This window comes from Brachycentrus maculatus, unplaced genomic scaffold (assembly GCF_059751285.1).
Source record: "Brachycentrus maculatus isolate JH-2025_06_01 unplaced genomic scaffold, ASM5975128v1 h1tg000033l, whole genome shotgun sequence".
Lineage (NCBI taxonomy): Eukaryota > Metazoa > Arthropoda > Insecta > Trichoptera > Brachycentridae > Brachycentrus > Brachycentrus maculatus.
The window spans coordinates 128,586-145,741 of NW_028280787.1; the positions used below are offsets into that span (position 1 = coordinate 128,586).

A 17,156-nucleotide genomic window follows, 5' to 3' on the forward strand; every position below is an offset into this window, starting at 1 on the left:
CTTAATTGATTTTTTTCTTAAAATGCCGTTTTTGCATTAAAAAAGCGAGTTTTTCTTTGAAATAATTACGTAGTTTTTAAAAGAAAAGAGATATTGAAAGGGTTACCTCCTTAGAGTTAAAAAAAACATAAAAAAATGTTTTTTCTATTCCAAAATCAAAAAAATATCCAATAAACATTCTTTAAAAAAATTGGGCGTGAAGAGACGTATGACCTCTCCAGTGGTCTCCGGTGGAATGAATGCGACTTAACGAATGCCGGCCTTAACCAAGTTACCATAATTTTGTCATAAATGTAACATATTTTGCGTACAATATATTTCCATACTAATCGCATTTGCACCAAATAAAAAAAAGAATCAATTAATATTTGACTCTTTAATCTGCCTCATGAATCCGGATTCACCAAATACCGGATTGGCGTTGCGACTATTATGCCGTATCGAAGGTTAAATCTGTCAGTATTCATTTATAAATTTGATTATACTTTTTATTGGCATTAAGAAGAAAAAAATACTACAAAAAAATATTCATATACAGGGTGAGCCATAATTAAATGAACGATGAATAAAAATACAGCCATTTCTACAAAATTCTCAATCTGGATTAATTTTTCCTAAAATGAATATGTAGAAAAATTGCTTTATGACCGTTTAACATCAAATGATTTGTGGACGATATATTATATTGGCCACTTGGCCCAGATTTGACTTTTTGGTGGAGCTGTCTGAAGATGTGATTCAATCATTCAGAGCTATAGCCGGCCCAAAAGCTAACATATCGGAAAGAAGCTTGCATCAACGCTAGAGGTGCCCATTCCACAGTCTATCTAGTAACCTGAAAGCCAGAAAGAAGTTAGCATCAATGCTAGATGTGGCCATCCAGTATCTAGCCGACGTGGAAGCCAGAAAGAAGTTTGCATTAACGCTAGAGGTGGCCATTCCACAGTCTATCTAGTAACCTGAAAGCCAGAAAGAAGTTTCCATCAACACTAGAGATGGCCATTCCACAATCTCTGGCTGACATAAAAGCCATAAAGAAGTTCGCATCAACGCTAGAGGCGGCCATTCCAATATCTAGCCTATATAAAAGCCAGAAAGAAGTTTCTGTCAACGGTAGAGATGGCCATTCCACAGTCTAGCTAGTCACTTGAAAGCCAGAAAGAAGTTTCCATCAACGATAGAGGTGGCCATTCCACAATCTCTAGCTGACATAAAAGCCATAAAGAAGTTTGCATCGACGCTAGAGGTGGCCATTCCAGTATCTAGCCTATATAAAAGCCAGAAAGAAGTTTCCATCAACGCTAGAACTGGCCATTCCAGTTTCTAGCCTATATAAAAGCCAGAAAGAAGTTTGCATCAAAGCTAGAGGTGGCCAATTAACAGTCTAGCTAGTCACTCGAAAGCCAGAAAGAAGTTTCCGTCAACGCTAGAGATGGCCATTCCACAGTATCTAGCCAACCTGAAAGCCAAGTCAGAAAGAAAATTGATACCTAAACAAACAAATTGTCTGTCGATGAAAAAGAATATCAAATGGAATCGTCAACAAATCCCTCACTATATGATGGCTCATCCTACATAATATATATAAATATGTGTTACATAAGAATTACCAACATTAAATTTTAGTATGTTAAAAGTTAAAATATATTAATATTATTATTATTATTAGTTATGTCATATAGTTGCGTCGAAATCACGTGACAAAAATGTTAATTACAATTTACGTGCGTCAAATTTTTACTCGTTATTTTGAAATCTAAGCATAGCAAATATATAATATTATATAAATACACCTTCTATTCTTACTCCCTAATCCATAACATTATCATAAATTGTAAACCACCGACCGATTTCAATTAGTTCTATTTCCTCTCACTGTTTGGAGAACTTTCACAAAGGGCGATACAGCATTATATATTCAAAATTTGGCCTCGCAAAAGTATTCTAAATCAAAGAAAACTAAAGAGTCTACAATTTTGTCCATCGCCCATCGTAAAAATTCCCATAATTGGCAATAGCACATTCAAAGTCCGGTAAAATGTCACATTCAAAGTCCAGAAAAGAGTATTAATAAAGTCTACTAATAGCAATATACGTCCGCTTCCGTAGTGTAATGGTCAGCACGCTCGGCTATCGCGCTGGAGGTCCCGGGTTCGATTCCCAAGGAGGGGTCAAATAAACATAAGTGATTTTTCACTCTAATATTTATTCAAAATTACCCTGGAGTGGTGCCTGAAGGGGAGGGCTGATCACCTTTCCTTCATATGTAAACGAACAAGATAACACTGCGTTTATATGAAGCAGTGCCCTATGCACCATTGGGGTGCGGATAAGGGTTTTGTTATTATTTATTATTAATAGCAATATTAAAGCCTACGATAGTCCGACTTTGATAGTCCGACTCTGATAGTGTTATGGTCAGCACGCTCGGCTATCGCGCTGGAGGTCCCGGGTTCGATTCCCAGGGAGGGGTCAAATAAACATAAGTGATTTTTCACTCTAATATTTATTCAATATTACCCTGGAGTGGTGCCTGAAGGGGAGGGCTGATCACCTTTCCGTCATGTGTTAACAATCAAGATAACACTGCGTTTATATGATGCAGTGCCCAATGCACCATCGGGTGCGGATAAGGACTTAATTAATTAATAATAATTGCAAATTTGGTTGTCAATCATGGGTAGGATGGTGAATATTACACGCGTGAAGTGATCACTTAACCAAGCTCATGGATAGTCGTGAACCCTGTAAATGCCTTCTTCATCTATGATGAGATTAAAAAATAACTGTATCTGGACACGATCAAATCAGCACAATAAAAATACAATTTTTGAACTGAGAATATTCACATTTTACCTCGATAAGTTTTATATTTCCTTTTGTTGGGTAATATATCCAAAATTAAACACGTTATTGGATTGAATTCTACTTTTATTTACATATATATGATAACATGTGACGCCAAGACATGTGTTCGTCAAGACATTATCAAACACTGTGTGTACAAAAGTGTTTGTTAATGTCTTACGACGAAACGCGTCACATATTATCATATCGCTCACTCCTTTCAAGAACGTCATAAATCAAAAATCGTGAATTTTGAGTTGGGCATGTTTTCGGAATGCCCAGAAAACGTATTATATCCCAGCAAAAGAGGCATATTTTAAACTTAATATTTACCCGCTACAGAGCAAAAAATGTTGTTTTTGCATTTTGATGAAATTTTTTTTTTAAATATAATAAATATTTTTCAAATGGAGAAAAAACCCTCAGGTTTTACCTAAAAAGATCTGTTGCATAGTAAAAAGTTCAGTAAGTGGCTTGATATTTATTTTTAATACATTGTATTATATTTTTAAACTTTAAAAACGTTCTCCTGAAAAATCAAGTTTTTTGATTTATGACGTTCTTGAAAGGAGTGAGCGATATATTTTATTATTGTTTCCGCATTTACTTTGTGGTAAGACATGTGTATGTTTACATGTAGACTTGAAAATGAAGCTTAGCTTCCGAAACTAGTAGTCATAAAATAAACTCAAGTAGTAAAAAACAAGTGTTTACTTTAATAATATTATCATATATATGTAAGTAATTTGTCCGCCTCCGTAGTGTAATGGTCAGCACGCTCGGCTACCGTTCTGGAGGTCCTGGGTTCGATTCCCAAGGGGGGTAAAATAAATATAAGTGATTTTTTCACTGTCATATTTATTCAATATTACCCTGGACTGGTACCTGAAGCGGAGGGCTGATCACCTTTCCTTCATGTGTAAACGATCAAGATAACACTGCGTTTATATGACGCAGTGCCCTATGCACCATTGGGGTGCGGATAAGGGTTTTATTATTATTATATATGTAAATAAAAGTAGAATTCAATCCAATAACCGTGTTTAATTATGGATATATTACCCAACAATTCAATATGGAATTCTACCAACTGTCTGCAGTTACAGTAAATAATTAATATTTGTATGTTGTAGCTATGAAACCGGTCGGTCATTCATCACTAGGACAGAAGCGACAAAATGCTTTAAACGCCTATTACAAATAATAATAATCATATAATAATAGTCAATAAATAACCACCTTCTTTACAGTACAATAAAAATATTCATCAAAAGGACTCGCTCCATTTTAAACGCACGTTCCCCGTAACGCGTTATTTTTTAAGAAGTCACTTTCGAATCACCTAAATGTCGATTTTTCTTTTGAATCACCTGCTGTTTAGCGTGTTAGGCTACCGTGCTGGAGGTCCCGGGTTCAATTGCCAAAGGGGTCGAAAATAAATATCAGTGATTTTAAAATCTAATATTTATTTAATCATTATCATTTTTCCCTGGACTGGTCCCTGAAGCGCAGGATTGATCACCTTGCGTTCGTGTAAGTAACGATCGAGATAACTCCGCGTCGATACGATGCAGTGCCCTATGCACCATTGGGTGGGCGGATAAGGGTTAGAAGAAATGTTGAAGTTAGATTGATATTTAGTAAGGTTGGTAGTAAGTGTGCTAGTAAGGTTGGAACTCGGAGCGGTGAGCTTGAAATGGAGCGAGTAGGGACGTTCACCTTTATCATTATTTACAGAAATGTTAAATATATGTAGAATTGTGTTTCAAGATAAAATTTATAGCGAACAATAAAGAAGGAATCTCTCAAACAGACGGATCCAATAAAAGTCGATTAATTCCATAATCTAATGTTACGACACAGAAGCGCTTCTCCTCCGGTCCCGAGCCGCCTACAGCAAGTTCCCTGGAAAGTTACAACAGAGGTCAGTGGACATGGTTCACGGTAGTGATAATTCTTGTAATTTATCTTATCAGTAATACTAGGAGTAAAGCTGCAATATTGGTAAATAAACCACACCGATGATGATGAATACATCACACTAATAATGATGACAAAACCACACTAACAATGATGAAGAAACCATACCGATAATGATGATGATAAAGAAACCACACCGATAATGATGACGAAACGATACTGGTTATGATAAAGAAACCACATAGATAATGATAAAAAAAAAAACTACACCAATGATGTTGAAGAAAACCCGCTAAAAACAGCTGAAAATGCTCAAAAGTTTTGACAGCAAAATTCCACTAACAATAATGGATAAACTCCCTTAAATTTTTCATTATTTTAAAACTTCTAATAATAGAGTGAAAGCACACTGATGAAAACCCACCAAAAATGGTATAAAATGCTCAAAATTATGATGGGGAAAGTTTATTTATAATATAAGAGGAACTCCACTAAAAAATATGAAAAAAAAAACTCCAGAATTTATGTCACAAATGTCCTCTCCAAAGAGTCAATAGTAGAGAAAAAACACTAAAATGGATGAAAACGCCCGAAAAATAATAGTCAATCATAGTGAAGAAATTCCAGAATCTATGACAGATTATTATAGTAGAGAATTATTGTCAAAATTGTGGAAATAATTGTCTGAAATTGATGAAAACCTGCCAGAAAAAGCACCAATAATGTTGAAGAAAAAATATTTTTAAAAACCTGCCAATGTAAAGTATCCCAACCTAACTTAATCATTACAACATTTTGAGCGTGTCCAAATACTTGTTCACAAAATCTGGATTATCTCCAATTACAGGAGTTATTTTCATATTATTTTTTGACATCTCATCAAAGATGAAGAAGAATATGGAAGTCTGGGCATTTACGGGGCTTACGACCGTCATAGGCTGGTTTAAGTGATCACTTTACACACGTGTAACATTCACCAATTCTACCCATTATTGACAACCACACTACTCAAATATAAGATATATCTCACATACTAATATAAGAGTTTCTGCTTAGTAAAAAGCTTCTTTACATCTCACCAATAGATGTCTCTAGTGAAGTTTTAGTGATTCAAGAACAAGGTTTCTAAATTGGTTCATATATATAGAACTTCCAAGAATTTGAGTAGTGTGGTTGTCAATAATGGGTAGAATTGGTGAATGATACACGTGTGTAAAGTGATCACTCAAACCAGCCTATGACGGTCGTAAGCCCCGTAAATGCCCAGACTTCCATATTCTTCTTCATCTTTGATGAGATGTCAAAAAATAACTTAATCATGACAACCAAACAAAGCACACAAAAAGTGAAAAGAAAAACCATAATATAACATAACCATAATATAAAACAATGAATATTTATTTTTTTCAATTCGGGAATACCTATTTCCATATGTTTTTGTTAGCCAGCCGACATTCAATGGACTTGACAGGTGTTAGAGGTGAGTAGTGTAATTTGGTGATATATAAGTTAATAAGGTAAGTTAGTGCGGTGTTAGGTGAAAAGTTGCAGAATCCTTGACTGGGTTTACCGTGTATAACGTGTCCGCTAATGTTTCCCTTTTTTGTTTTTCTTTTTGCCTCCGTTCTTTGGGGACTTCATAAAACCGGAAACTGCGAAATCAGAACATCAAATAAACAAACAAATCATAAGGAAATCATATACAAAATAATAATAAAAAATATCAAAAGGGAGGAGTACTATGACCTCCATTCTATGCACAAACTTATCTAGATATGAATGTAAGTAATGTGGGTATGCTGGTGACATATTGGTGACAACAGCACAGCCGCAATCGTGTATATACCCACATAGACTGGCAAGCAGTCTCTTCTAGAGTCCAGTCACTCGTTTAGAGCTACCTAGTAATACTCATTTGTAGTAAACCATAGTCAAAGTACTAGCGAGTTACTACTAAAAATAATAATAAACATGGATGGTACATACATTTGTCTGCAAAGTTTTTGGTTTCCGCGATCCCGGAGTCAACTAGACTCTGTCCCTGCTGGACGGCACTGCTGGCCTGCTCCTCCACGCTGTCCGATATCCTGACCATTTTGTCGCTGGCTTGCCGCTGCAGGTCGGCCGTCGTGTCGCTGGCTTGCCGCTGCAGGTCGGATGCCTTGTCGCTGGCTTGCTGGTGCAGACCGGACATCTTGTCGCTGGCTTGCCGCTGCAGGTCGGATACCTTGTCGCTGGCTTGCTGGTGCAGATCGGCCGTCTTGTCGCTGGCTTGCTGGTGCAGACCGGCCGTCGTGTCGCTGGCTTGCTGGTACAGACCGGACATTTTGTCACTGGCTTGCCGCTGTAAGTCGGCCGTCTTGTCGCTGGCTTGCTGGTGCAGACCGGCCGTTGTATCACTGGCTTGCTGGTACAGACCGGACATTTTGTCGCCGGCTTGCCGCTGCATGTCGGCGGTCTTGTCGCTGGCTTGCTGGTGTAGACCGGCCGTTGTATCACTGGCTTGCTGGTACAGACCGGACATCTTGTCGCTGGCTTGCCGCTGCAGGTCGGCTGTCTTGTCCACCACCGCGCCAGCCATACTGTCCAACTGCTCGCCAGCCTCGTCCTTCCGCGCACTAAAATCATCCGACAACCCCTCCCACTTGTTCCCGAGATCTTCCCGCTTGGATTGGAACTCCCCGGTGAACTGTTCGGACATCTCGTCCAAGAGGTTCCCGACCTCGTCGCGTTTCTCTCCGAAACGCTTCGTGACATCTTCGCCCTTTTGGCTGAATTGGCTCGAGATGTCGTCGCGTCTGTTGCCCGCATCCGTCGCGATCTCGTCGAATTTCAGCAGCAGTTCGCTTTCCTTTTCACTGACGCTTCCAGCCAATTTGTCAAACTCGCCAGTAAGATGGTCGCCCTTTCGCTGGAAATCATCGGCCACGTTTTCAAACTTTCGGTTCACATTGTCACTCTGTTCCGACGAGAACTGCTGGACTCTCTGCGTCAGGTCGTCTTCTTTCTCTTTTAAGCTCCCGGAGACGTCTTCGTACTTCTTCAGCAGCTCGTTGCTGAAGTCGTTCGACATGTCCTCGTACTGCTTGGTGAGCCGGTCGCTTCTGTCGTCAAAATCGCTCGAGATCTGACCGACTTTCTGGGCCAGCATATCTCCTTTCTCGCTGAAATCTCCGGCCATTCCGCTCATCTTTTGGTTGAAGCCGTCTCCTCGGTCTTGGAAACTCTGAAGCAGAGAGTCCTTCTTTCCCTGAACGTTGTCTACCGTTGTTGCATACCTGGTCTCGAGGCTATCGCTCAGATCTAGTAACTTTTTATCCGCCTTCTCGGGTAGGTCATATTTCAATGAATCGACTGATTCCTCTAGGTCATCTTTGATCCTGAAGACGTTATTACCGACGCCAATGATTTTGCTTTCCAGTTTATCCTTGGCTTGTAGCGCTTCTCTCTGCATATTGTCGGCCGCATCGCTGACTTTGTTAGACCCTTCCTTCAACCGATCGTCGACTGCCGAACCAAAATCTTCCATTTTCCCTCGGACTTCGTCTTCTGTATCCGCCAGCACGTTGTCCATTCTGTTCTTGGTCTTCCTCTCCGTCTTGTAGAACACTTCGTGGACCTCTTCTCTCTCATCTTCCAGATCCTTCTTAAACTCGGCAACCTTCTCGTCGATGTCCGTCTTTATATCTTCGTCGATGATCAGCCTCGTGTTGTACACGTCGTCACTAGTTTCCTCCTTCCGCTTGGGCTGAGTGAGGGTGCCGAACATATCCTCAACTTTGCCCAGGAGATCTTCTTGTATTATCTTAGGGGGAGACGGAGACTTCGACTTGTCTTTGATGTTCAAATCTGGCAAAGGGGACTTTGATATTTCCGTGATTGTTATATCTGGCGATGGCGACTTGGACTTGAATTTGATATCCGGGGAAGGTGACTTCGATTTTAGTTTAATATCCGGTGACGGCGACTTTGATTTCTCTTTAATATCCGGCGAGGGAGACTTAGATTTCAGCTTGATATCCGGCGAAGGCGACTTGGATTTCTCTTTAATATCCGGCGACGGCGACTTTGCTTTCTGCTTAATATCCGGCAAAGGCGACATGGATTTTTCCTTGATATCTGGCGACGGGGACTTAGATTTGTCTTTAACTATCGAAGGTATCTTGGACTTCTTCTTTGCATCGTCAGCGGGCCCTTTGACGACGTCCGGAGTGACTTCCCTCTTGTCGGGCAGGACGGTGGGTAGCGTGGCGGGTTCGGGTGAGATGGACTGGTTCCTGGCGCCCGGTTGGGGGCTCTCCCTGACGGGGGCCGGGCTGGGGGACTTCTTCCTCCTCTCGGTAGTGGAGGCCCTCTCCTCGTCGGAGTCAAATATCTCCAGAGACTGGCGGGCCGGCTTCGGGGGAGGCCTCTTGCTGTCGTAATCGGAATGTCCGCCATTTTGGATAACTGAAAGAAAAAACAAATTGAAATAAATATTTCTAACCAAAGAGCAGTGCAAAAACGCATTATCGGAACTGCGTGTATACTATTGTCAATTATTTTAGGTAACATTCTGTTAATATGTAAGTTCTTATAATGCCTAGATTAGAATTTTTTGAAGTAGATCAAGTTGCTTTACCGCAGGGCTAGGCAGAGAGAATAGAATACCACGCCAACCTGTTTTTGCATAAAATTTTCACCTCTTCCACATTTATGCATTTTCTCTAACATACTTGCCGATTATTGCGACTCCTAACCTGACAATGTGTTTTAAACAGGAGTGACATTTATTATTTACCTTGCTTATTACGTACAAGGTTTATAGGTCATTAAGTGGATTTATGTTTCTTCTAGCTAAAAATTGATTGTATTTTATACTGGAACAGGAAGGATGTGTGATAGTGTGGGCCAACCAGGAACTTGTCAGCATTTGGGATGGGTTAGTGATGAAACATACCTATTCCGGACACTTGTCCATTGGCCTTGGCTTCCAGGTTCAGGAGGTCCTTGATCGGCTTTGTCCCCTTCGATTCAAACTGCAAAAAGTAACACAAAATTACTGAATCATTACAAAAAGTAGTCGGTGTATAATAGAAACTCCTACCAACCATCAAGCAGAGTGCGCTGATGTACTTCGGACACGTCATGAGAAATGAAAAATATCGTATTCTCCACCTTATCATACAAGGAAAGATTGAGGGACGAAGAACTCAAAGACGCCCAAGGATATCATGGCTGAAAAACCTACCACAATGGTTTGGCAGAACCACCAAATCTCTGTTCCGAGCTGCAGCATCAAAATTCAAGATAGCCATGATGATCGCCGATCTTCATTACAAGTGGCACAGAAAGAAGAAGAAGAAGTCAGTGTATCTAAGATCATTTCGGAACATACTATACTGGTTTGCGGTTACTCGGTGGTTGGAGCGCTACGTGCAGCGCAGGCAAGGGATAACTGGAGAAGAGTCATTGCTTCCACAAGTGTCACAACCCTCAGCAATGAGGTATAAGACGGAGAAGAAGTTAATAGTAATGTAGTTTATAGTGGCAAAAACAGACTATGGTGTTTCAGACGCCTACCTTGTGTTCATCATCTTCGGAGTCCATTTCCGTGTGTCGCGGCAGGGACAGGTGGCCGTGGCGGCCGAGGGAGTCGCCCCAGTGGCCGCGGAGGTCATCGTTCAGAGCATCAAAACCTACAAGCAAAATCAACATGAGCGGCACTATAATTTCACACACCCCCAGTCCTGGACTCCTGTTCCATAGATACCACTTGTTACACATCGCTCACTCCTTTCAACAACGTCATAAATCAAAAATCATCAATTTTCAGATTAGCATGATTTCGGAATGCCTAGAAAATGTACTATATCCCAGCAAAAGAGGCATATTTTTAACTTAATATATACCCGCTACAGGGCAGAAAGTGTTGTTTTTGCATTTTGAAGAAAAGGTATTGTTTAATTATTTTTAAAAAAATACTAAATATTTTTCAAATGGAGAAAAAACATTCAGGTTTTACCTAAAAAGATCTGTTGCACAGTAAAAAATTCAATAAGTGGCTTGATATTTATTGTTAATACATTGCATTATATTTTTAAACTTTAAAAACGTTCCCCAGAAAAATCTACTTTTTTGATTTATGACGTTTTTGAAAGGAGTGTGCGATGTGTAAAGTGAACACTTAAACCAGCCTTTGACGGTCGCAAGTCCCGTAAATGCCCAGAATTCCATATTCTTCGTTGATCTATGTTGAGATGTCAAAAAATAATACAAAAATAACTCCAATAACTAACTAACTAACCATCACGCCGCTTAACACGCCATCTGCCGCAGGGGTAGGCAGAGAGAATCGAACGCCACACCACTCTGTCTTTGCAAACATTCTTTGCCTCTTCTACATTCATGCATCTCCTCATACATACCCGACGATTATTACGACTCCTGACCCGGCCGCTTTCAAGTATTTGACATACCTGATTGTGCCAAGTTTTCCTCGGTCGTCCTCTGCTTCTTTTTCCAACTACATTCGCCTCATAAATTTGTTTAACCATTCTTTCTTCACTCATACGCTCCACATGTTCAAACCATCTCAACACACCTTTCTTAATTTTATCGATAATGCTTATCTCAGCCTTACATTCTTTCCTTATTTCATCATTCGAACATCTATCAAACATCGTTTTGCCACACATTCGTCTGAGCGATCGCATTTCGACTGCATTCAGTCTGCTTTCATCCTTCTTTTGCCAACTCCATGCTTCGCTTCCATACATAAGGGTTGGAACCAGAACTCCATTGTGTACTGCCAGTTTAGCTTCCGCTGATAGATTTTTATTTGCTAAAACTGATTTTAGTGCACCATTCACTCTGTTCCCAGCATTCACTCCAATAACTCCAATAATTGGAGATAATCCAGATTTGTGAACAAGTATTTGGACACACTCAAAATGTTGTAACACGGAATGATATTATGAATACATTTAGTTGAGTTACCTTGCTTTTAACATTATTTCTGAACAATTCATTTTTACTTTGATGACAATAAAGTAATACAAGATGAAGGATGAAGCAGCAGGTACTCACCAGACTGGTCGAGGTTGAGGCAGTCCAGGTGCGACTTGGCGGCCCTCGGAGCCACCGTCCTCGGGAGCTGGACGTCCAGCGCGCACGACGCCGCCCCGCCCACCTCTCCTCGCGACGCCTGCAACACAAGCACCCTCGTCACAACTACCGCCGAGATAACTACCGCCGAGACACCTTCGCTGCCGAGTCTGGGAGTCGGACAACGGAACGTACCTTTGGTTCACTCATGAAGTAGATGCGACCAGCTGCCAGGTCTTCCGGATCCTTGACCCTCACGGAGAACTCGCAGCGGTTGTCCTTGAAAGCCTGTAAAACAAATCAATGAGATGTAATACAAGTAGTATACATATACATTCAAATGTATACGCATAACGCTCACTCCTTTCAACAACGTCATAAATGAAAAATCTTGATTTTTCAGGAGATAGTTTTTAAAGTTTTAAAATATAATATATTGTATTAAAAATAAATATCAATCCACTTATTGAACTTTTTACTGTGCAACTGATCTTTTTAGGTAAAAAATTAATGTTTTTTCTCCATTTGAAAAATATTTATTAAATTTAAAAAATAATTAATCAATACCTTTTCTTCAAAATGCATAAATAACACTTTCTGCCCTGTAGCGGGTAAATATTAAGTTAAAAATATGCCGCTTCTGCAGGGATAAAGTAGATTTTCTGGGCATTCCGAAAACATGCACAACTGAAAATTGATAATTTTTGATATATGACATTGTTGAAAGGAGTGAGCGATATGAAATTATATGTTAGAATCGGATTTTGTATGTGAATTTAAATAATATATGTATAGTTAAATCTGAAAACTCTTGGTGATTAATTTTGTGCCATCCTGTACAAATGCAGAGTGATGTGAGAATGATGAATCAAGTAAGCGAACATACCTCAAACTTGAAGTTGAGCTGGTGTCCGGCCTTGGAGACGGGAACCAGGTTGCCGGAGAACTCAAGGAACAGGCTCTTGCTGTCCATCAGGACGATGGGGGACGACTGCGCCAACTCCGTGTAGTGCTCCTGGACACAAATACATATATACCATCCGTGTGAACGTATTCCCAACAACCTTGAACCCTTTCAATGCCGGAAGGTATTAATATGGCCGTACCCAGCAGGCTGTGACTTTTTCAACAAAAATGTGAAAACTGTTAAAAAGATGACTGTAATTTTGATAATATCGGTAAATTGTATTATTTTAGTAATTCTTGATCTTTCTAATAGATATCTCTTTATATTTTAATTGAAAAATATTTCATTTTTAATTAATGTTTTACTTAGTAAATACCACTATTTCTAAAAATCTACAGTGACACGTATTTTGATGCATTCCGCATCATTTTCAAAAACCAGAATGTACGTATGTACGTTTCACATACGGTGTTTGAAAATGATGCGGAATGCATCGAAACACGTGTCACAGTAGATTATAAGAAATAGTGGTATTTACTAAGTAAAACATCAATTAAAAATGGATAGATTTTACCACAAAGTGACTGCCGAATCAATTAATGAAAAAATATTGCAATTGGATTTGATATTGGCTTGCGACAAGCTCAAAGGAGAGCCTCATTTTGTACGGCCGACCTGGCGAGCACGGAATTGGACAGCGCGTTAACGCGCTCGTAGCAGCATACTGGTTAAATATTAATTCACAATATTTTGAGTGTGTCCAAATACACACAATGGACATACTCAAAATGTGGTGAAAAAATAACTGGTCAAATTATAAGCTACATGAAAAATTTCCCAGTATGTAAAAATAATCGGGAGTTTGGATTTTGCACACAAATAAAAGGGTCTCGCTAAATAAGAGCTTTTTCAATCAAACATAGATGGATGTTATGAGCTCATATAAGAAGTCCACTTGCAAACCACGTTGTGTTTTGAAATTTTTTTATCCATATAAAATGGCTCCAATCGGTAGAAAATTAAAAAAATTAAAATCCATATTTCATAATCTGCCAAAACCCGTTAAGTTAGGAATAAAACTGAATAGAAAAATTAATACTCTTGCAAAACTCGCTATGCCGATGGACAGTTCACTTATAAAATCTCTCAAAAAAGCTCAAATCGGTAGAAGGTTTAATATTCGGTTAAAAAAATTTATTTTTTAACATAGCGTGGTTTGCAAGTGGACTACTCATATCGCTCACTCCTTTCAAGAACGTCATAAATCAAAAAACTTGATTTTTCAGGAGAACGTTTTTAAAGTTCAAAAATATAATACAATGTATTAAAAATAAATATCAAGCCACTTATTGAACTTTTTACTGTGCAACAGATCTTTTTAGGTAAAACCTGAATGTTTTTTCTCCATTTGAAAAATATTTAGTATTTTTTAAAAAATAATTAAACAATACCTTTTCTTCAAAATACAAAAACAACACTTTCTGCCCTGTAGCGGGTAAATATCAAGTTAAAAATATGCCTCTTTTGCTGGGATATATTACATTTTCTGGGCATTCCGAAAACATGCACAACTGAAAATTTACTATTTTGGATATATGACGTTGAAAGGAGTGAGCGATATGTACTGTCATGAGATTGATCGATATATCTAGGTTGGTGTACCTGCTCCAGCAAGGTCTTGCCGAGCTGCTGGTCCGTCAGGCACAGCACCAGGAGTCTCCCTTCCAGCGTGTCCACCCTCTTCCCGAGCACCACGATGCGGGCAGAGAACGGCACCAGCAGCATCTCTCTGCAAGAAGCGAGCCCAACATGACACCAATTCACTCGCAACTCTTACCTGCACCCGATGATGCATACATGTTACAATGATTAAAGAAAACACTCATGTATTATACAGACCTGAATGATGGAAGTTTAACTTCTGAAACATGTAGTCTTTAATAAAAACTCAAGTGGTATAAAACAAGTGTTTTCTTATCATTATTAACACATTAGTTACGGCAATGTTTCGATAAAACTGTATCTTGAGGCGGGCGACATTAGACAGCTGCCCGGAAATATAAAATATGTCAGTGAACTTCATATTTTGAACTTGAGGTTGAACTCGAAAACAATACAAAAACTGTTAAATGGTCTCTAACGTCTCAAAATAAAATCATGTTAGTCCACAAATCACAAAAGTAAAAAAAATGTTAAAAACACTAATAAAATATTAGAAAATAACAACAGTTTAACAACCGCCGAAAACTCAAAATCTGCGAATAAAAAATGATTTATGGGCTTTCCCCACACGCGTTTATTGCTTTGTAAGTACCAACTGCCGACTAAAGTAAAGGACAATGATCTTTGTATTTTATTTCATTTTAGGACAAAGAAAAAAACGCACCGTCTGTATCCAAAGTTGTTTAAAGTTAATTTGTAACATTTCCTTCAAAACAGATTACGACCATTAGCTATGTTTTGAACCAGTAAATATCAGTATTATTTTTTATATTACAACGACATCTATCCACTACACAACAAAAGCAAAAAGGCCAAGAGATTAGAAGTTTATGACGTGTTTTTTGTATACTAAATTGAAGGTAGCCGAAATGCACAAAAATGTGCACCCCGCCACCACACAAGGTTTCTGAATGCACAAATATGTGCACACCGTACACAATGTGTTAAGACATTATCAAACACTCTTGACAATGTCTTAATAACTGTATTAACATGTACACAATTCAATATGGAATTCCACCAACTGTCTGCAGTTACAATGAATAAACAAATGACTTACTTGTAGAGTTCTGTGGCCATCTTGGTGGCATCCGTTATGTTGCGACAATCCATCAACCAAAATCTGGAAGAACCAATAGGATATAATATTAGTTTTGTCGCAATTTGATTGTGAGCTCTGGCAGGCACCATAGAGAGAAAAATAGAACTAATTAATTGTCTTTGAAGTTGGTTTTCCAGTGTTGCCAACCGAGTGATTAATTTAATTTGTATACATTTATTTAAATCACAATTTTTAACATATTTAAAAAAATATATATTTTGCAGAGACCCACCAAGCCACCTTGTGTGTCTTGTCGGTGGAGTTCTTATTTAATACATTTTTTATTGTTTTTAACCATTTTAACCTAATATAATAATAATAAAACCCTTATCCGCACCCCAATGACGCATAGGGCACTGTGTCATATAAACGCAGTGTTATCTTGATCGTTTACACATGAAGGAAAGGTGATCAGGCCTCCGCTTCAGGTACCAGTCCATGGTAGCATTGAATAAATATTACAGTGAATAAATCACTTATATTTATTTTACCCCCCTTGGGAATCGAACCCGGGACCTCCAGAACTGTAGCCGAGCGTGCTGACCATTACACTAGGGAAACAGACAGACTTTACAGACAGATTAACCTTATATACACTCAAAAAAGAGAGAAAAATTAAGAATATATACATTTTATAATTTAAGTGATTTAAATAAATGTATATAAATAAAAAAAATAATAAAAAAAGGTATAAATATAAAAAACATAGTTTTCATAATTCTGTAGAAAAAACGATGATTTTTTTTTACAGAATTAACTCAGAAAATAACCCAAGAGTAAAGTGGTTATAACACACTATCTGCGGGCGGATTCGCGCTCATAACAGAGATAAACATCTCTGTAAAGAAGTGATAACATTTAACCATACTGTATACATCGATATGAGATCAAAAGATGCCGCAAAAGTCATGCGTAAAAATAACTTACACGCAATTTACGACGAGTCGAGTGAAAAGGTAAAATTACCCTTCCCGCCCAACACCACCAGTCGAGAGAAACGGTCAAATTACCCTTTCCTTAATAGTAACAATGTCACTCATAGGACAGTTTAGTAATCTCGGGCTAATCTGTAGAAAACATTAATGGTTTTGCACATAGCGCTGTAGTGAGGAGTTACCTGGCCGACACGGTGGTGGTGAAGCTGACGCAGTCCCCGAGCTGCGTGAGGGGCGTGGAGCCGGTGACGTCCTCCCACACGGCGCTGGCCTGCCCGCCCATGATGGAGCACAGCAGGCGCAGCGTACTGCCGCTGCCGGTGCTGTTGGCCCCCTGCACACAATGCAAAGTATCTTTGCTTAAAACACCGTTTTTGTATTAAAAAGATAAGTTTTTTTCGAAATAAATATATGGTTTTAAAGAGAGTAGAGAAAGGGTTAAAAAAAAAATTACAAAAATATTTTTTCAGTACATTTTTTTTTTAAAGTCTGAATTCTGAAGTACTGAATTTAAACGCCCGAGATCTCAGCCTCAATCATGATGGCACCATGAAAAGTTTTAAAATCTGCTTCTTCAGCTTGGTGTAGGTCTTGTGGCCTGTTTTTAACCGGTTAACTGCCAAGAGCGTCTTAAGAC

At 38.9% G+C, this 17,156-nt stretch overlaps 1 protein-coding gene across 2 annotated transcripts in view; it reads right to left on the reverse strand.

Moving 5' to 3' along the window:
• Positions 1-4,200: 4,200 nt before the first annotated feature.
• Positions 4,201-17,156, reverse strand: part of LOC148312743 (uncharacterized) — a 95,233-nt gene continuing 82,277 nt past the window's right edge. The window contains exons 24-34 of one of the 2 annotated variants that reach the window (XM_088273532.1): positions 16,702-16,853; positions 15,543-15,605; positions 14,423-14,549; positions 12,740-12,868; positions 12,049-12,141; positions 11,836-11,953; positions 10,330-10,445; positions 9,707-9,785; positions 6,754-9,216; positions 6,338-6,419; positions 4,201-4,752 (exon numbers count right to left, since the gene is read on the reverse strand). In XM_088273532.1, the coding sequence (XP_088129658.1) occupies positions 6,355-6,419; positions 6,754-9,216; positions 9,707-9,785; positions 10,330-10,445; positions 11,836-11,953; positions 12,049-12,141; positions 12,740-12,868; positions 14,423-14,549; positions 15,543-15,605; positions 16,702-16,853 (3,405 nt within the window). In that variant the 3' untranslated portion in view covers positions 4,201-4,752; positions 6,338-6,354. The remainder of the gene's footprint in view (positions 4,753-6,337; positions 6,420-6,753; positions 9,217-9,706; positions 9,786-10,329; positions 10,446-11,835; positions 11,954-12,048; positions 12,142-12,739; positions 12,869-14,422; positions 14,550-15,542; positions 15,606-16,701; positions 16,854-17,156) is intronic. The other variant, XM_088273537.1, reaches the window with a different exon arrangement.